Source organism: Manduca sexta, chromosome 28, assembly GCF_014839805.1.
Source record: "Manduca sexta isolate Smith_Timp_Sample1 chromosome 28, JHU_Msex_v1.0, whole genome shotgun sequence".
Taxonomy (NCBI): Eukaryota; Metazoa; Arthropoda; class Insecta; order Lepidoptera; family Sphingidae; genus Manduca; species Manduca sexta.
In genome coordinates, this window is record NC_051142.1 from 7729458 (window position 1) to 7755218 (window position 25761).

A 25761-nucleotide genomic window follows, 5' to 3' on the forward strand; every position below is an offset into this window, starting at 1 on the left:
TGTGAAGCAGTCTAAGGTAAGTTCTACAATCAAGTGTATCTTTTTATACTCACATCTCGCATATTGTACGTAATTTCTAAGTTATTGACGAAGGAATTCCGAAACTCGGGGTAGAAATCTAACACGTCTAACAAGTCGTCCCTGTGGACACGATGCAAATCGCAGTAAGTGAGCGCGCGCACGCGGCAGTTACTGCGCCCGACCGTCGGATGTATACACGGATTCTCACCAAATATATCATCTTTCCCTGCAACCAAACATATATTTTACTTTATTGACAAGAGAAAGAGAAAAACTATAAAGTTTTGTAATAAAAATGATTAATAAAACGGACTGAAATATGTAATGCGATATAATCCTCGATATTTATTAGAGCTACTTTTGTACCACATCGGGGGTAGTTGAATATTATCATGAGTACTATTAAATATTAAATGTCATACAATTAAAAACTTTAGAGCTGGCGAATGGTCTACTGTAGTATTTTCGAAAAGGATTTAGAACAGGCAGATTGTTTACTATTAAGCACTAAGCAAACTAGTTTGCTGTAAAATAACTGGTAAACTAAACGGTAGATATAATTAAAAGTATTCCAATTTGCTCTTAAGTCTTTAAAATGGAACCTAACATAGCAACTCATATTAATCGAAGACTTGGTGGAACTCGATTCGAGAAGCAACACAGTTATATCCTCAGATAGAAAAAGTGCGTTGCAGCATTGGGTTCGATGCGACTCTGGTACCATGATAGTATACACGGTACTTTGCCATTTTTTTGGTTTACACTGAAGGGAAGATTACTCAGGTTACAAATAGGTTCCAGCGCATATTCAATTAAAAGGCAATAAGAAGGCTGATAGGCTGGGTAAGAATGGTATATCAGAGAAAAGTTAATTTAATATTTTACCCGAATATTCAGAATTCTTACTAAAATATAAAATAAATTGTTATCATTTGTGGAAAGAATATTTTAATACGTGATATTTGGAAAGAGGTTTCTGGAATAACTCCGTTCAATGTGTGCCTTCTCATGTATGTACCATGGTTTAGAAATATAATAGCTTGCTAGGATGTTGGTTGTAATACACACAAGTCGAAATCACTGAATAAGTTTTTATATATGATAGAAAAAAGTGAAGCACTGAATTATTAAACGAACGGGATTGTTGAAGATCTACATTATTATATAGTGGTTGATTGTGTTCGTTTTCAATACGAGAGATAAAAGTTTATGGAAATGTATGATTTGAAAAAAAAATATTAGTTATCACAAATTTTAGCTGGTACATCATTCGAGGCAGCGATACTTTTATTTAAATTAGTACCTTCACATTAGTTGATTTAAAGTATAATATGTTATAATAGATACAAACTACATGACTACTGGAAAAAGCAGGTTTCCATAGTATAATTATTATAATTTGCATGTTTATATTAGACTAAGAAAATATGATGGGTTTGTTATGTACACATCTAGTACAAATATCCCTAAAATAAACAAAATATTAAAAAATAAATATCCGAGGAGCGTCGATATTCATTTGGACTTATTCCAATTGGTTTAATTAACTATATTCGCTGATGTATAGTCACGGGCAATGTCCATTTGGTTTGAAAAAGTAAATACCAATTAATTTGCAATGCTTGCTGACATTTATTTAAATGACGTAGGATTTTCAAACTTATGGGTAGATATAAAATCACTATTACTGTTTGGACCAAGTGATGACTCGTTTTGATTATCACTAAGGATTGTTTTAAAATAAGACTACTATGGTGTTACTTATGGGCCAAAAAAAATTTCAACTGATTTTTTAAAATTTTAATCAACTAATGTATAAATTCCAAGTTTTGTCCAATTATAAAAATAATAAATACATCATTTATGTCATTTTTTTCAGTGTCTTTATCCACTCAATATTACCAGTTGGATAGTTAGACAGACTCACTTTTGAATTTAAAATAATAAGGACTAGTATGGATTTTACATTGACTCTATGTAGAGTAAAGGTGTCCAAAAGGATATCTACGTATTACTTTAAATATGGCAACCAACCAAGGACAAAAATACAACAGTGAATATCTACATAGTAGTAGATAATAATAATTTACCTAATATAGCCATAACTATGTCGTCTTTGAGTATTTCAATAGATCCTCGTGATATGAAAAACAAAGACGTTAGGACATCGCCTCGATGAACTAATGTTTCTCCAGGAGGCGCGTGAGTCGTCTTGAACCTTAACGATAGCGCTCTGAAATAAAATAATTTTACGGGTGAAGTTCCCAATTACTACAAAACTGTTAAGCAAGAAAATAAATATTTAAGTATCACTACAGATAATTATTTTCTACGTTTAAATTAGCTACACTCTAGGTGGGCTATAAGTGAAAATATACTTATCTGCTATGCTTTACTAAGTAACATTCGATTTTTAAGTTATTATCTAACACTAATGAACAGTAAACATAGCTAGACTCAAGTAATCAACATAATATACTTATTTTCAACTATATTTTCAATCATGTCGATGCATTAATTAGTATTGATTCAAAACAAAAAGCAAAAGTACCTTAAACATCCTGGACTAGCACCTTCGAACGCGGAGCAGTTGGCGAGCAGATTGCGATTAAGATGCAGACAAATATCTGCTTGGAGACACTCGGGGAAACCTTTGAGAACGCTCGAGGTATCGATGCCGTTTGTATAGCTCCATGCGTGTTGAAAATATTCCTCCAATCTTTGCCGTAGGGGATTGGTAATCTACAAGAGATATTATTATTTGTGGTAGCACAACATTGTTCTTCGGTTCTTATTGTGATATTTAAATAGAATACAATAATCTACTACGTAACACTAAGAATATTTGAACCTTCTAGCTATGAATATTTTTAATTTTGGTGATAGAGTAGATAAGATGGTTTGAGGAAAATGGTATGTTATGCCTCAACAGTTTCGTTCTTTGTGCGTTGAGAATATTATATTCTCTTAAATATGATTTCAAGTTCCATAAATCATTACTTTTGATAGTTAAAAATATATCAGGTCTCGTGTAGAGATAAGCCTCTTACTTTAGAAAACTTAACTACAAGTCTTAAGTGCGCAAATTCTGGATGTGGTCAAAAAGTATGACATTTGTTGTCCTGAGGATTTTAAATTTGTGTTAAAAAGCTATAAGGGTGCGACAGTTCGACGAAAAGCTTCGGGAAAAGGTAGGTAGTGCCTTGATTTTCTTTAGCTCATCTTGGCGGACGCTCTGATGAGACAAATTTTGATGTAATCCTCCCTTCCAGTACTTTCATAGAAAACTGTAACCTTGCTAATAGCTCTGGTATTGAGAATCCATATTTAGTGGAATCGAACACACCCCAAATACCGGGATATTAAGTTATATTTTTTTATAACCTTAATATAATATTATAAATCGTTGAATCTTACCTGATGAAATCTTATAAACTCACGAACTCTCAAGATTTGCGTGTGGTAGCGAGCTGTCCCAGAATATAGTCTTTGAATGATCGCCGATACGTTTCCAAAAATACTAGCGTACATGAGAGCTGAGGGCAAGTTTACGAGTAAGAATTGAGTTAAGCCAATCATATTCATAATTAAGAGTAGGTACATAATAGAGACTCACATCCTACAAGCATTACGAATATGGTGAATCCTTTCTCCATGTCTGTATTTGGAGCGACATTTCCAAACCCAACGCTCGTCAACGAAGTACACGTGAAATACAAAGCGGTGATATAACGGGATCTGAAAAATGAAATTCAAAACTAGAATATTTTTCTATATTACTACATGTACATATTTTGAGAAAAACCCATATTACCTCATAGAAGGACCTGTAGAGTTGTCATAAGAGGCCTGAACATCGTTGGCGAGTGCATCCAACCAACCTATAGGTGCATGTAGCTGTGGCCGCTCCCAACTACCGATAGCATACCTTAAAGAAACATTACATCGTTGAAACCTACAGAACAGCAGCGCAACTACAGCAGAGCTACTTGACTACGTCATAATAGTTTCTCACCACAAACACGCCAACCAATGTGCAATAAGGACAAATGTAGCCATAAGGAGGAGCAGGACGGCAGTGCCATATTCGGAGTATCGATCGATTTTGCGCGCGACGCGCACCAGCCGCAGCAGGCGCGCCGTCTTCAACAAGCCGATGAGGGTCGTTGTCTGCAACCACCACACAGCTCAGAACGCGCCGCCTACACCTCGACCGACCTTACTTAGCCGCAAACCCAACTCAAGCATTATGTAAAACGTTCACTTAAAACTAAATAGCGTTACGAGGCCTCGCAGCAAAACCACACTATCTAAGCAGAAAAATTGCCGATGAGTATGCTTTTGAGCTTAAACAAACTTATAGATATTTTGCAGAATTACAAGCGATTATTCCAAAATTATAAAATTAGCGGGCTTCGTACAGAATGCGGTGCATTGTAAACTGTTGTTTTTGTAAAAAAAGAGATTATTTTCGCGTTTATTATATGTATTATTCACACGAAAAATTCTCGATTTGATCCAAGAGTAAAATTGAAATTTGATTTTAAAAATTATTAGATAACGGTTTTATTTAAAATTACATTAAACTTACTTGGCATACAAAAGTAGTAAAATTACATATATCATTCATACATTGCAATTTACTTTAGTTTTATGTTTCATCATTTTGTTGAAAATATTGTTTTCTGAAAATGGCGTTCATTAAAAGCCGGAGTTTGCTATGATCGTAAACACTAAATATTAAGTTTAAAAAGTTATTCATTACCTTTTTTCAACAACTATTGAGTTTTAGACGAATTATAATCAGTATAAAAGGTATTTGGACAAAAGAAAAGTTTATTTTAATTTATTCGAATACACGTTGAAACAAATGAATTTAATAAACGACCAATATTAGTCAATATATTTTATTTTGGGAGGTTTGGAAATAAATGGTATTAATATAATTCGTTTTTAACATTTGTTTCAATGGTATTAAAATATATTAGTTTTCAAACACATGTTAAATCAAATAACTAGAAAGAAATATCAAAATATTGTTGAAGTGTTGAAGAATTTATGCACACTTTTGCATAACAACTACTATATAATATTATTTTTAGGGAGTTTTGTAATTTCACTTTTCAGTTTCAATGTATTAGGAAACATAATAAGTTTTTAATATATTAGTTTTAAAATAGAAAATGGATTAAAAAAACATAATAAATTATTTCATTTAAAAAAAGGACAAGTAATGAAGGCGTATTAATGTATGAAAAAAACGAACATAAAATAAAACTTCGTATAGCTATCGTATGATAATGATGACGCATCAAATAAAAGTGAAAACCTAGACAGTTAAATAAACACAGTAGCAGAGATTAACATTTGTCTATTGGTTGATGTAAGGTGGGTGCTATTAGTAGTTGATATATGTTTGGGACAAGTCAACTTGGTGCTTCTTCATGTCGTGAGCTCAGGCGATTTATTGATTTGTACAATAAAGATTCGTCTGGGAAGTGTGAGCGTATAAAATTTGCTACCAAGCTCGGTGCATTTTGTGTTCATTGCACTTTTGCTATGAAAAGCTGATGAAAAGTGTTCCGCCGATAATATTTTGTCTATTCGATAAGCCAATCATTCAACTCATAACTTTTCTGCTTATTTTGTCAACATTCTTATTATTTTGCAATTGCAAAGTAAGCAATACGTTAATCAATTTATCAAATTGAGTTACTGAATATCGCTAAATAATTCATTCCGCAATTTTACTATAGGTACATACTTAATTTATTTAAAACATTTTTATCTAAATATTACCTACAAGTCAACCAAATATATTTCTTATTGTTTTTATGAACAAATAATAAACGTCATGCTCTATAATTGATTATTTTATCAAACTAAACAATATGGTTAAAGTCTGTCGGCGGCCAAGCTCGTGACAATGACATGTGAGCTTCATTATTGTTTGACACTATGTAATCAACAATGAAAAACGCTTTATACTCATTGGAAGCGTCAATATCTTCCATTAACGCATTCGCTCAGTGGAATTAAATGACTAGTGGAAATGGAAAAAAATATGTCAACTAAAATTTAATAAAATCGAGTGGCAGCAACATAAAAATAGTTCACAAAGATGGTATACCTCATCACTTTCCAGCCCCTGCTGTAACAAGAAATGGGATTACAAATTCAATACGCACCCACCTTTGGGGCCTTTTTCATAATCATAAATATCATAAGGAAACAATAAAATAAATATAATTGTATTTTTTATCATCAAGAAAGGAACGAATAAACATCTTTTATTCAAAAATAAAAAGAAAATCACAAATCAATCGTTCTTATTAGCAAATCATATGGAATGATGTATCTATGATGTTTTATAAATTTCGAGAGGTAGGTTTAAAAAATAGTAAAAGAAATATGCTGATATTAATTATAAATTTGGAAAATTTACGCGATCCTATGGCGATAGCCTTATTATTGACATGACAAAAATTTTCATAACTACTTTTTTCTGTTGAATTATAATTAAGGCTCCATTTGCCCTAAAGAAGAGCTTGATATTGAGAAAAAGACGGAATTTATTTCAATCACACAATTTTGTAACTACATATTGTTTCGTCTTGAAATGTTTATTGTGCAGCCCTAACTTGACCCAGTTCGCTTTCATATATTCTTATGAACCATATTACCCTTCACTATGCTTTATAAATATCGTGTATAGCCCTAATCTTGTTGTAGTGTATGGCCTCCATTGTTGACCAATGTGTTATTGTATCCTAATATTTAGCTGTGTTTGCTTAATGTAAATGTAACTAAGTCACAATAGTGTTACAGATAGATTGGACTTCTACCAAGAATCACTGATTCACGTTTTATGTTAAATAAACAATGTTTTATTAACTTTTTTTTTTTAATGAAAACCGAATCGGCAATTCGAGTATGCCCATTTCAGTTTTATTTATTTTCCAGATATTAAGTGTTTATTGAGATTGGAATATGTAATATGATATGGTAAAAATGGCTCACTTCATCAGTGTCGGTACCGAAGAGCAGCAGGTCGAAAGGAATGGCGGCCACCAAGTCAATGAGAAACCATCCTCGCAGATAGTGCAGAGCGATTTTCGCCGGGTCGGATTCCACCTCGTCGGCCGCGTTCACATACGTCGTGCGGAAGTTAATCAAGATGTCTATAATGAACGTCACGTCCACTGGAAACAAAAGGGCAGATGTTTACTTTTTTAAAAATTTTACTTTAAATCATGGATATGTTTTGATACATCATACATATTATAAACCATTTTCGTTACATTTGGATAACTAGTTAATGGATATCAAAACAATTTCCGTAAATGAAAATGAAATCCGAGAATGAACTTCAATGTAATTTGAATATCACGCGCAAGAACACCAACAAAAAGAATCAAGGGCGTTTGAAAAGTAGTAAATAAGGTGTGTTTACCTATCATATCGATGACTACAATAGGATCTTCGCCGAAGCTCCGCGACCGTTTGTCGAAGTCAGGTTCATTAAGTTGAAAGGCGGCCACGTAAGGCGTAAATATTGCCGTGTAGATAACCAGTATTAGGATCAACCAATCCCAAGCGGCCTGCAATATTAACTCCATTACTTATTCCATTCCTTGCGATATATTTTCACTTTTTTACTGTTATTTTTTGCTTAGTATAAACCCATAACTAATTGAGTAATATCATGAACTAAAAAAACGATTTATTGAAATTAAAAAGTCACCACGTACGGATAAAAAGTAGGGCCGAAGAATGTGTTTGGGTAAAAAGTCTATATTCTATAATCAAAATTCGATGAAAGAAAGAGGACAATGTAATCATGATAACTATATATTCAAGCTAAATCTCATTTTATTCTTCTTATAATAATTACTATTAAGGCTGTCCTTATTTTTGATATTTTTCGTTATTTCGTGTAGTACAGCAGAAAATACATTATTCTATGTAAACACGAAAAAAATAACTGCTGCAAGTTATACAATGTTAACGATTTAAATTTAAAGTAATCGTAGGAGTCACCATGAAACGTATTTTTCGCGTGGAAAGTAAGACATGGTTTTACAAAATCTTTGTTTTCCTCATCAGTTTCCTCACCATAGTATGTAACACTTTCTCCTTGACTAAAGCAATTAAAATCGACCCTGTTTATTGATTTATTCAAAGGTGTAATACCTTTCATAATTATTATAGTCACGAAGATTAGTTGAATTCCTTCATTAATTGAGCGCTTGGTATTGTGTATCGACATCGTTCAAAGATTATAACGACAGTCAAACAATCTATTTATTTTATATATATGTAATACGTTAGAGAAAACGACAAAATTATTGTTTCATTAGATAATTTCTCCCTTACCAATAAACATTATAATACCAGTGTTTTACTTAATAATTGTTTTATCATTTTGTCAAACAATGATATCACATTCATCGATAAAAACTAATTACTTCATGTTAATTATTGATTAAAACAAGCATTAATAAAACTTTTAATTTATTAACAACCGTTATATAAGATTACTAAACAATTTTATTTGTACTATAGTGGCTTATTTCAAAATAAGTTACATCCACCGATTATGAAAAAAAAATCTCAGAGAATCGTCGTTGCGTTATATGAAACAGCATCTCAAGTTATAACGAGTTGTGCGGTGATAGCTAATAATCCATAGTTATCCGGAAAATTTCTCGTAATAGTTTCTGAGTAGATTCGGCAGAGAATTTTAAGAACGCTCCATCCTTTTATTGTAGATATAGAGGCAATTAGTTACAAATAACGCGGCCGATTTTGCTAACTTCACTTATAGCGTTAGGTGATCTAGCCAATTTCAAAGTAGTTAGTTATCGACTATTTGATACAAATTGGTTACTCCAAGTTGGTACAAATTAAATGGAGCATTGATAAAGTGCAATGCCCCTTTTAAAAAAACATTAGCAATTTATACAAACCGGACCCGTTCCGCTTTATTCTTACCTTATAAGGAGAATGGTGGAGAATTGTGCAGGGGTGAGAAGGTGTCGTGGTTCCCTTGTGGCCGCCCGTCGCTCCCAGTGACAGTACCTGGCGACAACCGATGGGTTTTGTACATATTTTTATGCTAATATCCGAGTTTGAAAACTTTTAACATTGACATTAATTTCTCATACATAGTCCAGGAGCAAAGGAAAGAGATATTGTACAGTTGCTGGCTAGACGTGACTCTTAATGGTTATGCTAATGCGTTTGGGGTTTTTGTCACATGTTTGAGTCTTTATAATATATGTGTCCTATAAGAGGGATACATACTCATACTGGAACATGCACAATCCCGTTTTGTGACCTTGCATCAACTACAATAGTTAATATTGAAATTACACAGACGACTAAAAGATAATATACTTCTATGATTTAACATAGAAATTTACCTTTTTAACGAATCCATTTACCTTTTACATTGTCATAGAACATCTCTATCATAAAAATTATTAAACTCACCATGTTGTTTCGAAAGAAACTTGCATACGTTCTTCGATCAACAATACATGATCGAAGCATACGTTGAATTTATTTTTTACCTAATTGTTAAATCGAGTTTGAACATACCCATTTAAAGGTATGTAATAAAGGGGGAGAGAGTTAAATGAATGAGCAATGTAGCCGTTATGTTGCCGCTTTGGTAAAAACATAAAAGTAAAGAGGGTATTTGTATGTACTCACACGTGTTACACGAGGGCTTTTTTGACCCACATACAGTTGAGGGGTACTTACTGCCCTGGATAAACTTGCGTTCATCCAAATAACTTTTTAATACTCAATCAGAACAACATGCTGTATACATTTGTATTACATGATAAAGCAGCCGAATCTATGTAATATGAAGTATCTAGAAAGTGCATTAGGCATATCTCTACAGTAAAAAATTAATCATGCATTGATAAAGAAGTTATTATTCAAATATTAAAAAATATTACCTGTCCTTTATGTAATAAAATATAACGATACAGCCTCCGTGTAGAAAAAGGGTTGACTATAAAGCGAGAGACAAATTGTTTGTCTTTGAGCATTTGTCACGAGTCTCAGTGTTATAAACCTCTAGTCTGGCAGCTGGCTCCATAACGGGAAGGAGAAGTAGAGATTGATCATATCAGCTGTGCCTATTATGTTATACAATAGTGTAAGGACAATTTTTATGATATATAATAAATAAGTAGACTAATCCGCGAATCGCACAGATGAGTATTGAGTTTGATGCAGTGCGGGCGGTTCTAAAATTCATTAAGTATTATTCTGCGCGCACAGGATACTGGTATGTTGTTAAATACATTATAATAATAATAAAACGGTTTTCGTCCGACAGGATACCCTATGGATATCCTTGCAACAAATTACTGATTTTTATTGTAACAATGTTCTTGTTATTTTTATCACGCTTATGCTTTTTAAGGATAGTACATATGGAATGTTTAAATCTTTTCATACATAAATACACAATAAATTAACACGTCTTTAAAAACCACAGCCACAGATCGCACAGTATCATTGTAGAAGCTGTGCATAACATAAGATGTAATAAGTTCACATTCAGCATTAGTAAAATAAAGTATACAAATGTTTTTGTTTTATAAAAACTTAAGCTTTAAGGTTCATTTGTTGCGACATTAAGATAATATCAGGCAAAGAGATAAATGAATTACCTCCTTGCCGATGGCAGGCAGCCCGTTGAGGCCATTACATGGTGGTTCTAGGCGTACGACGCTCTTGCGGGAGCCGCGGAAACCGGTGTCGCGTACACGCACCGAGGAACGCCAGGTGGAGGGTGGCGGGTCGTCGCGCGAGCCGCGCGCGGATGCGGCGCGTCGCGAGGTGGTGAGCGCCGCGCCCGCGCCCGCCGGCGGCGTCACGATCAACGGCACGTCGGGGGGCCCGCGTTCCTCCATGCCGCTGCCGCGCCAACGTTCTCACCGGAACCCACCGTGCTCTGATGCCTCTAAGTGCTCACATTCCAGCACGGCTTTCTCGAAAGCCGACGCCGATTCGAGGAGAGCTATCGCCGTGTTTTGCATAGATGCGCACTTTATCTCCACGTCCACTTCAGACTCTTCCTTAGTTTCTATGCCGGTAATCGTATTAATGTATTAGTATGGTGTCGTGACAGTATCTGGATGATGCGAGTGGCGGTATGTTTACTATGGTATGGTTTACGTGACGTACGCTCGTGACGGTGATTCGTCGTCTAGGGCGCAAGCGTTCGAGGTCTGTCTTGTATTGAATGTTTCAAGCGTCAGCGCAAGTTCCGCAAATATCAACAGAGATTGCAGCTACCGAGTATAGACACGAGTAATGGGCATACAGTTGCGCGCGCCTGAAAGCGGAGAACGAGGCCGTGGCTCATTCAAGACACTGTGTCAATGAGTGGTCGGTTCTTTTCATCTTTTTATGCACACGTTCAACGCGAGCGAATCGTTTCTCCACGTTTCATACGAATGAATAATGACGAACGAAATATAACTGGCATTTAAGCTTTACAATAAGACTTTCCAACAGGTAATATTTATATTTTATTTTTTTGGCGAAAAATGCGTAACGTAAGTATGTATTTATGAGTTCGATTGTTATAAACTTAAACAGTGCTAGAAGTTACTCGTCATTAAATTATAATTATAAGGCGAACCGACATATTTGGGTTGCTTTTGAATGGAATTCAAATAGACATCATTTAATTGAGTAGATATTATATTATTGAGTAATTTACAAAGTGTTTGTATGTACTTTATTTGAATATGTATCGTCATACAAATGGAACGCGTTGCGATCGTTGAGAACGGAGTTACGTAAACTGCGTTTTACGACTCTCAAGAGGTCGTACTGAAAACTTCAAACATGTCAGGCTACTTGAAAATATACACACGCACATACACATAGAGCGTATAATTAACATAGCACGCTCTACGACCTAAAGTGCTTCATTATAATTGAAACCTTTTCATTTATATTTCGTATTCAAATTTTATAAACAATTATTATGTTTTGTATTCACCAGGCACTTTATAATATGACTTTTGGCTTAAACAAATGCCAGAATAACCAGTTTGTCGCCACTAGACACTAGACAATGCCCCAGACAAAGAAATCAATAGTAGCTCAACTGACTACGGCATAAACACAGAATGGTAAAAACAAGACAGCCATATTATGTAGTGTTGATTGTAATCAGCTGTTCGGAGACTGTTTTTGTCGACGGCTAATGTTTAACCAGCGTCTGTCTCTACTTAACTATAACAAAGGCTAAGGTACATTACAATCAGCGGATGCAAGTTGAGGCAGGTGACAATGCAGCCAAGATATTCCTACCGTACCAGAATAGTACCTTAACCCGCAAATGTATGTCGATCAGGCACTCATTGAAAATGATGTCTAAGGATTATTACATAATTAAGCTGACTTGGAGATACTATGTATGTAACTGCCGACAAAATACTTAGCGTAGCTTCAAGCCTGGTTATCCGGAATGCGCTTCCAGGATTCGAAAGAAGGGAGTGGCAACATGCTTTCCTTCGTATTTGCAATATATTATAGCCACAACTGATGTTTGTTACGATTGAGAGTTAGCCATTGTATAGCGTAAGCTAACGTTGTGCCTGCTGTGTATCAGACAGCGCAAGCTTTACATGATATGCAAATACATGATTATTGTAAACGATCGTAAACCACTAAATGAACAAAATACACAAAAGAATTGCTTTATAAGTCTGCCTACTCGTGACGAGTATAAAGTAGAATAGATTAAGAGATGATTGTAAATGTATCAACGTGATATATATTCATCAGTCACTGGCGATAGAAAAACTATAATGCATCGATTTAATGTGACAACGTCAATGAACTACCCTCCGTTACTATAGAGAGAAAAAGTTGATAAACAATGTAGACAAAGGAAACCATACCATGGTAGTCATAACTCCGAGCATGGATCGCGTTTTTTCACAAGTAATTTAAATGAAGGTAAGAAATAAGCGAAAATATTCAAGTAGCTAAGCTCGCAACCAAATGAAGAAAGAAAAACACCTCTCGACAACTGACGCACTGATCACTGAGCGAACTAAGCACGGGACGGCACCACACTTAACATTAACCAGTCGATATGCTTAAACGATCTGCGGCCACTTTTATATTATTATGTACAAAAGAAACTCAAAATACCTATCGCAGCGCAACAAAATCTGCAAAGATCGACTGCAAAACGATAATAATAGTTTTTACTTTTTAATGCAGTCGATCGATTAAGCGCCCGACTCATTTACGGTAGCTCCGCGCGTTTCATCGGCCCGCCGATCGTTTCGGTGTATTATAATATGTCGGAAATATGTATTTAAAATAAATCGCGTGGTTGTTGTTTGAAGGCGAGAGACCAGGAACGATATTGAGATAACAATTCGATGGCAGTGTGAGAGGCGGCAGAGTCCGCAGCGTGATCGCGGCACGTAAACTCGGCGGGGCACTAGCGGCGCACGCAAGAGGTCGCTGTGCGCGCGTCGGACGGCGAGACTGTGCGGTGCCGACGGGCTGCGGCGGCGCCCGGAGACGCCCGAACGCAGGCGTGACCTCCAACAACCCGCACAACCTCCCCTTCCATCATCGAACCTTTCAGCTGAAACGCATGGTGTCGCCATGCCGCCATGCCGCCATGCCGTGTCGTGCCGTTGAATATGCAGAGCCACCGAGTCGCCGAAACGCCGCACCGCGCCGAACCCGCCCGTTCGCTCCCTCACGTGACTGCTCGATATTAACCTACCACATCACGCTGTCAAATAATTTTATTTCTTTGTTGCTAATAGTTTTATTCAAATATATGTATTATTATGTATTCAATCCTATTTATCATAAATCGAACAAGTCCACTGGATATCACAAAACTTTGACTGTGATATCGATAAGGCTGTAGGTTTGTCCTGGGTCGGGGTTCAATAAATGGTTTATTATTTGATAAAAAATTAGCACCTAAAATTAAAGGAAACTGCATTCGATTTGACAATAAGGTTTCTATCACCCTTCTCATTGGGATCAATAGCACCGTTGCCGAATATCTCATGAACATTATTTTAATTTAAAATCTCAATTTATCTATGTTATGTTATTCACTACGTCTAATTTTTGTGTCGATAAATAGTATAAAGATTTATACGTCGACTGAGACATAGATAAAGCATACCTACGTAATATAAATATATTTTATATTATGTTACATTTTATTGCAGCTTATTATATTGCGAATAAATAGTGTCTCAATTTATTAAGGCTTAAGTCAGTCAGTTTATCAGTCAAGATCATTATGAAGTCATATTAAGCTGTGCATCCTGGCCACTATCAGCATTCAGGGTTATAGAGACGTTGGATGCGTAAAAGAAAATTTACACATAAAGCTGTTAGCGACGGGACCCGTGCAAAGGATAAATGTAGAGTTTCATTGTGTATGACAATTACCATGTGATTCTCATTAAATCAGAATAAAAACTAAAACCAGTTAATGTTCTTGAATTTATTAATAAAATTCAATGATGCAGTCTACTTAATTTTGAATCTTAAAAATGTAACAGCTCATATTATTTAATTCATTCAATAATTCAAATAATTGTAAATCACATTCATTGGATTCTTAATTTAATTGTTTATTTATATTTCAATTGTTTTGATAATTTTTGAACGTAATACATACTTATTTATTTTACGAAAATTTGTATTTCAAAACGAGACAAGATACAAATAAGGTTGTAAGGCTAATAATATACGTTATGTTATATTATTGTTTCGACGGACGACGACGAATTTTTTCTCAGGAAAGGGCTGCTGATACTATCAAAAACATCTTGCCAATTTCAGGAGCTTCGGCCCCGCAAATGCGAGGATTTTCTAGTGTGGGGAAAGACGTTGATAGGGTGGGCACTGATCACCCTTGTCCTGTCATAGATACGCCCATGTGGTTGTATAAAATTGAATTAATGCAAAATCGTCAAAATTATTGTTATTCAGTTCTCCCTTTACGCCCAAGATATTTTTTTTAAATATTATTAGAATGAATCTGATTATAACGTTAAGGAATATTAAAAATGACGAAAACGCATAAAGAGCAACAGATAAAAATATTAAAGTATAATTACGGTTTAAACTATTTTATTATTAAGCATATTTTGGGTAAACTATAGAAATCTGTGGCGCGTTCGCCCGAATAGCGACCACCCCACTCAAGTGCTTAAGCTTGCTATAGTGGCCCATTAAATTATTTACCAATTAACCTAACCCAAGAGATAAGTTAGAATCAGACTATTTAAGCGGTATCGGCTTGAACACTATAACTCATTCTTTGTATGAATTATATAACATGTATATTGAAGTATCCTTGTTTTGTAATAACTGATTAAAATTTATTTGTGCCCCAGTTCCCAAATACTGGTTCGATTGTACTAGGAAATTAACTTTAGTTTACACCATACGGCGATTCTGGAATAAATTCTTTTAGTCTATCTATAATCTCTCTAAATCTGAATTGTTTGTTTGTTTGAATGCGCTAATCTCAGGTACTATTAAACTAATTTTAAATTATTTTCACTTATAGGAAACTACATTACTTTGAATGCTAAGGGCAACTTTATATCCTGCGAAAATATTTATTCCGAAAAAACTTTTTCACGGTGGCGCAGCCGCAAGCAAATAATTCTAGAGGTTATTTGTCTATAAGATTTAAACCTCTTTTGTTAACTTTATGTTGGTATTATTTGAATAAAATTAAAGTTCTTTCTTGAGGTAAAGTTTCTCAAATGAACGTAGTCACGAACAATAACTAGTTTACAACACATCTCTGAGTTTTTTATCATACAACTATTTAACTGCGTAATAGTGAAACTCATTAAAAAAATCTTGTTTTATTTTTATGGATATTTTGTAAGAAAAACAATATTTATGAAATTGTAATTGCTTTTAGTCGCGTACCGCATAGGCGGATCTTGAGTTACGCGATCTGATCGTTTTTAGGTTAATTTAATATTCCATTAATTATATAGGCCAGTTAATAATAAGTTCGTTTCGAATTAGTGTCATGTTTGCTTCGTGAGATGCCTGCTTTGTGAGACCTACGAGAATTCTATTGATTTTCTGTCCAAGATCGGACAGACAATTGATTTTGACATACGTTGCACCAAAACTGCGTTAATTAAATATTGATGAATTTTACCTCGAAATTTGTGTCTTGTCTGTTTATATCTGTTATTAGATATACTAACTTATGCTTGAAGTTTCGTCCAGGTGATATAGTTTTCTCAGAATAAACGACCTACTGAGCTTTTCATTTGTATATAATACTATGACCGGGCATGACCTGGTTTCCACTATAGTTCAGTTTTCTAAAATCATCGTAAAAATGTACCCATTTCAAATTATGTGGATTTCTGCGTGTTTATTTTGCAACAACAAACGAAATGGCATTTACGAATGGTTCAAAAAGTACGGTCATAGCTGACATTTTTCAATAGTCCGTATCATGACAGAAGCCAATTGAGTGAAATTTTACTGAACTCGGGTGAAGTGTTCCATTCATGGCCCACCACAGGCGTCCTTAAGAAATAAAAATCTGTGAATTATCTCGGTTTCCAAATATTTTTTACTTTGGATCCTTTTGTCGTAGGCAACAGGCCCCAAGTATTTTTTTTAAATTTAATGATGTTTTAAAAATAAAACTATCTTCTTTACGTTATAAAAAGAAAGTAACAACATATTTGTGTGGAAAATTTCATATAAACCCAACAAGCGGTTTGTACGTGATCTGTTAACAAACATTAAACATACAATCCAATTATACACAAACTTACACATTTATAAAAAGTAATACAATATACAATATTTTAATAGGAAAAATGATATTAACAATCTTGGTAAACCCCTTATAGAGTTTTTTACCGGGAAAATAAATATTGATAGAGCAGAGTAACGTTACGTGACGCCAAGTAATCGTAGCAATGGTAATAAAACCCCGCCTTTACTTATACTTTATACCATGCATTCAACATAAGTATACATAATAGGTTTTAAAAGTCTATTAAAAGTGTATAATCTTCGTTTGAATGAGTTCTTTTAAGAAATCCAGGCCTTTGAAGTTTAAGGTCCATGCGGATACTTATTTAGTATTATAGGTGAATTTATTAAACGTTTAAATATTATGACATTAACAATAATGTCTTGAAAAGGTATACTTAAAGAAATAAATAAACGATAATTATGTTTTCATTAGCAGCACGAATGTGCCAGCTCGACCGGGTTGGTACCATTGTCGCACAGAAAACTGAAGTAAAGTAGCAGCTTTACTGATATTTTTTGTATGGCTAATATCATTACTAGTGGTTCAATAAATGTCCTTCTCCCTGCTTAAAGATCGACAAGGCGTCCACAATACCAATATCCGAGTGGGTTTATAGAAGACAGTGACAACTAATCAGGTTGTGTACCTGTTCATCACGACGCGGATTTAAGTAGGCTTGGTAAAATGTGGACGTAATAAGTATACGCGTCTTTGCCTAATCTCTTGGGAATAGAGTCGCTACCATGTTTTACTTATAGTGCCTCTTTCAATGTTTTTAATATTTTGGTTATAGTGGTACTGACAGCACAAACGACAAACCATATTCATAGCGGTTCAAACACGAAAAATTTTTCCGCAACACGCGATTTATGCATGAAAAACCTCATTGCAGTATTTTTACGCGAGTTATTTAGAAGTCACTAAACTGTATACCATACTAATATTATACGAAAGTATGTTTGTGGGTTTGTTTACGGAGTAACAGAGCAACGGATCTAAATGATTTGCATTAATTGCATGAATTTTGCATATAGTTAGCTACAAGGAGTAAGAGCGAAGTGGTGTGCTTCTAAATTTTAATGCAAGAAATAACTAAAACGATATTGAGATTGACGCGCTCCTGTTGTTCTTTATTTATTTCTGGTGTGATCCTTATTTTCTCTGTGGAAATGTATTCAAAATATCAATTGTTACAAAATTTAATTTTCAAATATTTTGTTTAGTTGCAGTGGGTCCATCAGAGTCGAAAATTCTTTTTCCATTACTGTTGAGGTGTCGCAGATGCCCTTTGGGGTATAGCGATTTATTTTATTACCTTAGGTGGCAAAAAAAGTACTTGAGCCTCTTGAAATTATGAAAATCAGTTTATATAACTGATTTTCATAATGAATTTACTATCACTACACGCTTTCTCGTCGCATTTAGAGAAGAAAATTCTGGATTGGTTCTATGTTTCGGTAAGTGCTACGACGTGTAAGTTGTAATCAACGCAGCAATCAATAAACTTTCGTCGATCTATTTTCCCGAATTATGATCGTTTTAAATTGATTATATTTAACTTATTTTTGTATATTCCAATCAAAACATAAATAAATCTACGAAAGCTAATCAAAACAGTGAATTTGTAAACTTTATTCATAATCAAAGGGTATATAACTTTAATTTTATGTTTAATAATATCATAATTTTATTTGCATTATTTTTTTCGAACTAGTGCTGAAGTTTCAATTGTGTTGGGAAAATAACATTAAAATTTTGATATTACCTAAACCTGTTTAAGTTAATCTGAAAATCGTAATCACATTATACTATTTAATAATAACGTACTTAACATCTATATTAATGTGTAATTTTAATGTAACTTGATTTGTAACATTAGCAGTAGATAACTCTAAGCTTTTAGTATTTCGACCGGTAGCGCCATCTATCGCCACAGTTAAGAAACAAGGAGAGAACAATAATTTCCCTTTGTTTATATGCCGAGGAAATACCGAACTGGAAAGTGACAAAAAGGCTCAGAAGATGTATTAGCACTCTGTAAGATTGGGCAACATCTATCTCTAGGGACACATAGGTTTAATAGGTAGTGTGTGTTACTGTAAAATAAACGTGAACGGGTATTAAAATAGCTATAGTTTGTTTGCAGTCTTTATTGTCAGAAATGTATTGTGACAATTTCATGTTTTTATACCTATATTCAATTTACTGTGACAAAAACAAATATACCTTTTTGATAATTTTTTACCTCAGCAGGACACGGAAAATTCGTCTCGTCAGAAGTAGTTTAATATCTATTATCCATGTGGCATACTACCACATGTGATCAATATTGGTAATAATGACTTACGAATCTAAAATTTAATTGAATTAATTAAGGAATACCCCGTGAATGTTTTACTGAATAAATGAATGAGGAGGGAGATTTTTGGGTCTTCGGCATTCTGACTTACAACATGAAGGCAACATTATGTTATGTTTTTTCGTGAGGTAGTAATATATATCGTTAACTTTTCTATCTTCCTCATCTACAATCTATAATACTTCATACATACATAGTATCACGGATCTATCCCATAGGGGAAGGCAGAAACTATGGATTGCCAATTTACATGATTCTGACATACTTCTAGCGCTTCCTTCACCTTCATCAATCTTTTAATGCATTCTCACCGGTTCCGGGTACTTTTAACCTGGCCCTTACTAAGAATGTCAGATATTTGACATTCCAAGGTTCGGTGCGGTTGATCCCTACCGGCTCTTCACATTTAACAAGTGTTTAAGCGATTATACACAATTTTGATATGGAAGTAGTAATATCTCTAATTCTTCTTCATTGGCATAAAATTATCTCATAGTTTATTGCTATCTCATAACCTGGGTTTTGTTCCGTGGGAACTCAAATACCGTTCGGGTTTGTAGTTTTTAATGTTCCTTTTAGGATATCACGTTGATTTCAGTGGCAGGACTTATTTCTTTTTTATTGTAAATTGTCATAGTATTATACGGCATGGTACATATTATTACTCCTATTTTGATGTCGATTTAAAATTTATATATCTGAGATTTTACTGCCTACGTCCATGGTAAATAGTCGGAGCAACGGTACCTTTTTGCTTGGGCCCTGAATTGGTCGGCATTGTGGCTTTTTAGCTTCGTGATGCTGGAGATGCAGAGGACATCTTTAATGGATTTCTGAACGACATTGTATAGAAATTCATATCTATACTCTAGACAGTATTGCTTGAGAACAGTCAGGTAGGCGTCCTAGTATGTCTTTATTATACTGAATGTTTATCCAGTATATGTATGTTTATCTGGACGCTATCCTGCATTTACTTTTGTTCCGAGACGTATAAGAAAAATATGTTAGTTAAGCTGGTAGTTATTTATTTCCATAAATATATTAATTACTCTCTATTGATAATCAAGGCTGTGATCTGAAGTGCTTGTAAAATAAGCGTATTATATGCACGGCAACATAATATTACATAATATTTATGATTAATAAAGTGGACATTATCTGTATCTTCATTAAACAGCAACACAAACAGTTATTAAGTAGTCGTATATATACGATTTTTATGCAAATTGAATAAGCCGCATAAAATAATGGCTATTTGACCAGCGCAATGGCGTAGACCTTAACCCTAATACATGAAATAAAGCAACGTCTATGTAATTTTGTGATTGATCAGAATGTAATAACACAATGTATTTTTTGGGTGGTCGCTGTACTACTCGAGGGACTCCTCGTATTAGCTTCTGATGTTCTTTTGACTCTAGCAATTGCAGCGACTTTAATACTGCATTTGACTCAAATTGTTTATGGATGGAATTGGTTTTAAAAATGATTACATATTATTAAGTAGACGAAGAAGATATGAAGAGAGAAGTTAAGAAAAAAAGGAATTAACCATATGTAAAATTGCTACCAAATCAGAATATCGCTTAGTACATATACCTCCATAGTACACTTTGTATCGATTTGCTGTCAATGTTTTAAGGATGGATGTGAAAACGGAAAATGGGCCGAGGGCATCGACCTAAAAAGGAGGACATCACCACAATAAGCAATAAGTAATAATGTAACACGTTAGATACAAAAGAATCAAGACACCAAAAAGCACTATACTGCATTGTAATTAAAGGGTTAAAAGCGAAAGTGTTGCAGTGGCTAAGTGTGAGGCACGTAACGTGCGGCGCGGTGGAAAGACGCTCGGCTATCAGCGAGGCCGGGCCTGTGCCGCCCGCACGCGACGGGTCAAGGACTCCGCGTCTGTAAGATACCCACCTATAGTGGAACCCCTTACAAAAATTGCGTAACGTCCTCGATATCGTTCATTTGTTTACCAAAGGTAACCCCAACTAGAAGAAAATAATTCATTATAAATGATATCTAATATTAATACAATTGGTTTGAATATTGATTGGAATGATTATATTGAAATGCTATTAATATGATTCTTGTGGGTTTTAATATTTTGTGGTCGATTTCTCGAGGGACATGTACACAGGGTTATTTGTAAAAACTAATAACCCCGCAGGACTATACAGTGTGTTCATGATCAACTGCTCAATTTAAGAGGGTCCATAAAGGACCTCAATGTGCATCGATTTAACGACCATCTATGTTGCCTGAAATTGAGTAGTTTAAAAGTTATTTACATTTGTAAAATATTTTTGAGAAAGTCGACCTTACCACTAAACTTTGTAAGTAAAACTTCACCGTGGAATCTAGAGTCGTGACTCTTTTACTCAAATGCGTTTTCGATTTTATTTGTATTTAATTTCTAGATAAATTTTAACCTGAAATCAGGCATGGTGTACTTAGGCACTCAGTGGCGTAACATAGTTGGGGCGGCGGCTTTGGCCTGCTCTTCGCGACACTTTTAGAGAGGCGGGAAAATGTGTAAAATAAATCTTTAAAGAATTGTCCTTTCATATTTCGTGGCATGTACCAGTACAGTAGTTTTTTTCTCGCCAAATAACTATGACTTTTGTCCAACGGGATTTAAGATTACTGGAAAGTTTAGAAATCTGAAAAACGGAATCAACAAAGGTATAAACAGCTTAACATGTTCTTGTTAGAAAATAATTTCATTATACCTACCTAAACTCCACTTACATGCAGACCCAATTAATGCACCCATTTTTCGTCATGTGTATTTCGTATCATGATGTTATAGGGGGCGAGCCTATCACCATATTGGGCACAAATTTTAGATTTTGGGCTGATATACAGTAGAAAAACCAAAATTTGCCAGGTCCGATCTTTGAACCCAAGACCTCAGTGCGGTAGTCGCACCGTACATAGGTCCCGCAACTACGCCAACGACGCAGTTAAACATCAGTATTTATATTTAATCCAAACAAAAAATGAATAAATCTAGGAAGAACAAAATTATGTTTAACAAATTATTATTTATTTCGGAATACGTAGTTACTATTTAACGATACAGTGATTTCGAAGGCCAACAGTTGATGTTTCTATGTGAAAAATAATACGATCTATTGTAGACCAGATGTTCAAAAAATTGTAATCATCAAGCATAAGGATATACAGAGTAAAAACCCAGTTATTTAAAAAAAGAAGAGGTAATATTTGTGTTATTCCATGCATGACGTACCGACTACCGTGGCAGCTAGACCTGAACATTAACAAAACAAAATAGAAAAATGTAGCAAGACGTCGTGCAAATCTAAAAAACAGGCATTGATATTATAGGTAGTACGTATACCGTTGTAAAAATGTATTAGGTACCTAGATTAGTTTAGGATAGCATACAACAGTAGTATCCTTAACTAATTGAGTTAAGGCGATACCTCAAGGTCCATTTTCATACATTTTGTTTCACCTTTAATCTGGGTAACTAAACAAGTATTGGCAAGTAAAGAATTTAAATTCACGTCTAGTTAGTGATTAGTTCTCGCAGTTAAAAGAAAAACGTAAAAATAATTAATAATCATGGATATTTCGGCCTTTAAAATTTTATGTGAAGAATCTTTACTTGCCAATACTTGTTTAGTTACCCAGATTAAAGGTGAAACAAAATGTATGAAAATGGACCTTGAGGTATCGCCTTAACTGGTCACTTTGACAAACTCTGGATGAATAGATATGGCTACAGACTACGAATAGCAGAGGACATATAATGAGGTGATAAGAGGCTTAAGCCTAGAGGTGGTTCCTTACTGGACAGGGAAAGATATAAGAAGAGCCAAAACGACTTATACCTAAAATTCTTAATAATGTGTAATTACTATACTCGAAAGGCAAATGATTGTTATAGTCTTTTAGCAAGCATTATATTATCAAAATCGGTGTTTACTTATCTTTTGGATTGTAAGTTTAATTGAATAAAGTAGAATAATAATGTGCATATGTATTAAAATCCATATAAATAATATGTAAATAATGTATTATCTTCATACACTTTATCTATATAAAAATCATGTGTCTAAGTTTTGTTTAATTGTGTTATCTCTATAATGATTCGATGTAAGGAAGAAAAAAATAACGCAATACTGATAAATATTTTAATAGGTACGGAAGTATTAAGATATCCATTGTGCTAAGTCATCGTTGAATATTACTGTACTTCTATGTTGAAATGAGATACCAGAAATTCATCTTACTTCACCTTGTTTGTCTGTTTTGATGGATACGAGATCCATTTATTAGATGAAAGCAGTGCGTATAGTTTTAAATTTATATTTGTATTAAGATGCAGCTTTTTTGTTAAGTTTGTTATTACGGCATAATATAATATATTATAACATTGCTGTTTACTGACAGGAAACAATTGTTTTCTTATTTGTAATAGCTTTCGCTCGCGGCGCGGCGATCCGCAGGGCAATGAAAAAATACTACCACGGGTTTTTGTTGGTAGTGTGTAGCGTTAGGGACTCTGTCCAGCCGTCGGTCAATATTTATCATTTCTTCGGACGGTTAAACATTGTGGCGTTAGATCAGTCACTAAAATATAATTGCTTAGTCGTTCATAAGAACGACCGGTGTGATAAATCACTTCCCAGTTCTCTCATAATTAAATTAATAATATCAGCCCCTTATTTTACACCTACTGTCTATTGAGGGGCACCCTTCTCTTTATCTACTGCGTTTAAGCCTTAGTCCACTACACACTGGTGGTGGGTCTCTGCTATGTGAGAGTCCTCCTGGGTAGGGCCCACCGCAATGTCTATTTCTAACGTCCAGCAGCAGTGTGTAGTCACTGTTGAGTTCCGGTTTGAAGGATATTGTAACCAGTGTAACTACTGGACATAATAAGACTAAACACCTCATGTTTCAGTTCTCAAAAATACTTTGAAATTCAAGGTATTTTATGGTGTTTTTACTGTTTATGGGCGGTTGTATCGCTTACCATCAAGCGAACAGCAAGCTCGTCTCATCATTGAAAGCAATAAAAAAAAACCTTTGCTAGTGCAGGTTGGCAGACTTGAAATACCTTCGAAATTCTAATGGAGAATTGGTAGATATGTTTCCCTTTGATGTTATCCTTCTCCGTTACCCGAATACATGCGCAAATTCGAAAAGTTAAGTCAGTTGTCAAAAAAATGGGAATGACGTCATTTTAAAACATTAGGGATCCTTATAAGATGTGTTAGTGAATTAATATTTCATGGGTTCATCCCCCGTGGGTGCAAAGGGACGTGAAAGAAGTGATAAAAAAAGCTAAATGTATATTCCCTAGAGGACTGGAACAATTTTTTTTACTTCAAATGACCCAGAGTCGATTATTTATCATCGTGGACAGTAATTTGACATTAATTTATATTGTTCCCACTACTTACAAAATTTGAATCCTCTTATAACTTACAGGTAAATAAGATTTTGAAGAATAAAGTAAGTGTTTCTCAATAAACGTTTGGCACAAAACTACAACAGTAAACCTTATTAGTTATTTTTTTACAAAATACAATTTCATGGTTGCTCAATTCAGACGCTTTTAAAAGATGACCGTAGTTCATAATAAAAAAAATTATGACACCCTTTAGACGTGTTTTTTTATAATCAATAATTCGATACTTACAAACTCTACATGGTGTAAGAAATTTAAATATTTTAATTACTTTTTCAGTTACGGGTAGAGTGACTAACTATTATCATAAATCTATAACTTATATTTATTATATTCCTCAACCTCTATTTTTAAAGTTGCTTTTAGTTATCGTTTTCAGGTTGAAACTGTACTTGTTCTAAAGATTCAGTCGACCGTTCCCCCCCCAATTGTGCTATTTCTTAAATCTAAATAACTGAAATGTGTCGTTGTAAATCTTCATCCAAAGACATTCGTTGTTGTTGTAATTTTCTTGATGAGATATCTAAAATAAGTAATAAGCTTAGAACATTGTTTACTCACCACTTTCTCTTCGACAATGTCATTGTTGTTGTTGTTGCTCCCATATTTTAAGGCACCGTTTTCCATGACCACAACTGATCGCAGATTTTATTATATATTTAACACTTTTTATCCTCATTTATAACATTTACATAAATAATAACTTTGATATACGTAGATAAGTTCATATTTACAAAGTTCATTAGTACAACCATTTATTATTATGTGCAATAATATTTTAATTTAATATATTTATTGATATTTTAAAAAGAATCTCATGGTGTAGATGCGTTTTACTCTAAAAAGATTTTTATTAAATTAAACATTGCAATTGTTTTCAAATTATTCATGACATATACAAATAAAGCTTTAACCGTAAATTGCAGTTGGCATTTTCAATATTAGGAAATGAACTCATAAATAAAAATTAGATGGTGACATAGATATTATTATGAAGATAGATGTAAATAAAATTTGAGACAAAAATAAATTAAATAGTATTTTGAGCTACAATATGTTTACTCTGGCGCTGTT

General features: G+C 34.2%; 1 protein-coding gene across 1 annotated transcript in view; it reads right to left on the minus strand.

Annotated features, from left to right (window-relative positions):
- LOC115452296 (potassium voltage-gated channel unc-103) overlaps positions 1–25457 on the minus strand; it is a 35446-nt gene extending 9989 nt beyond the window's left edge. Inside the window, exons 1-11 of the mRNA XM_037444811.1 lie at positions 25249–25457; positions 9016–9102; positions 7475–7622; positions 7042–7223; positions 4037–4191; positions 3836–3949; positions 3638–3759; positions 3439–3557; positions 2573–2763; positions 2112–2254; positions 54–247 (exon numbers count right to left, since the gene is read on the minus strand). Coding sequence (XP_037300708.1) covers positions 54–247; positions 2112–2254; positions 2573–2763; positions 3439–3557; positions 3638–3759; positions 3836–3949; positions 4037–4191; positions 7042–7223; positions 7475–7622; positions 9016–9102; positions 25249–25314 — 1521 coding nt within the window. The 5' untranslated portion in view covers positions 25315–25457. The remainder of the gene's footprint in view (positions 1–53; positions 248–2111; positions 2255–2572; positions 2764–3438; positions 3558–3637; positions 3760–3835; positions 3950–4036; positions 4192–7041; positions 7224–7474; positions 7623–9015; positions 9103–25248) is intronic.
- Between the last annotated feature and the right edge of the window lie 304 nt (positions 25458–25761).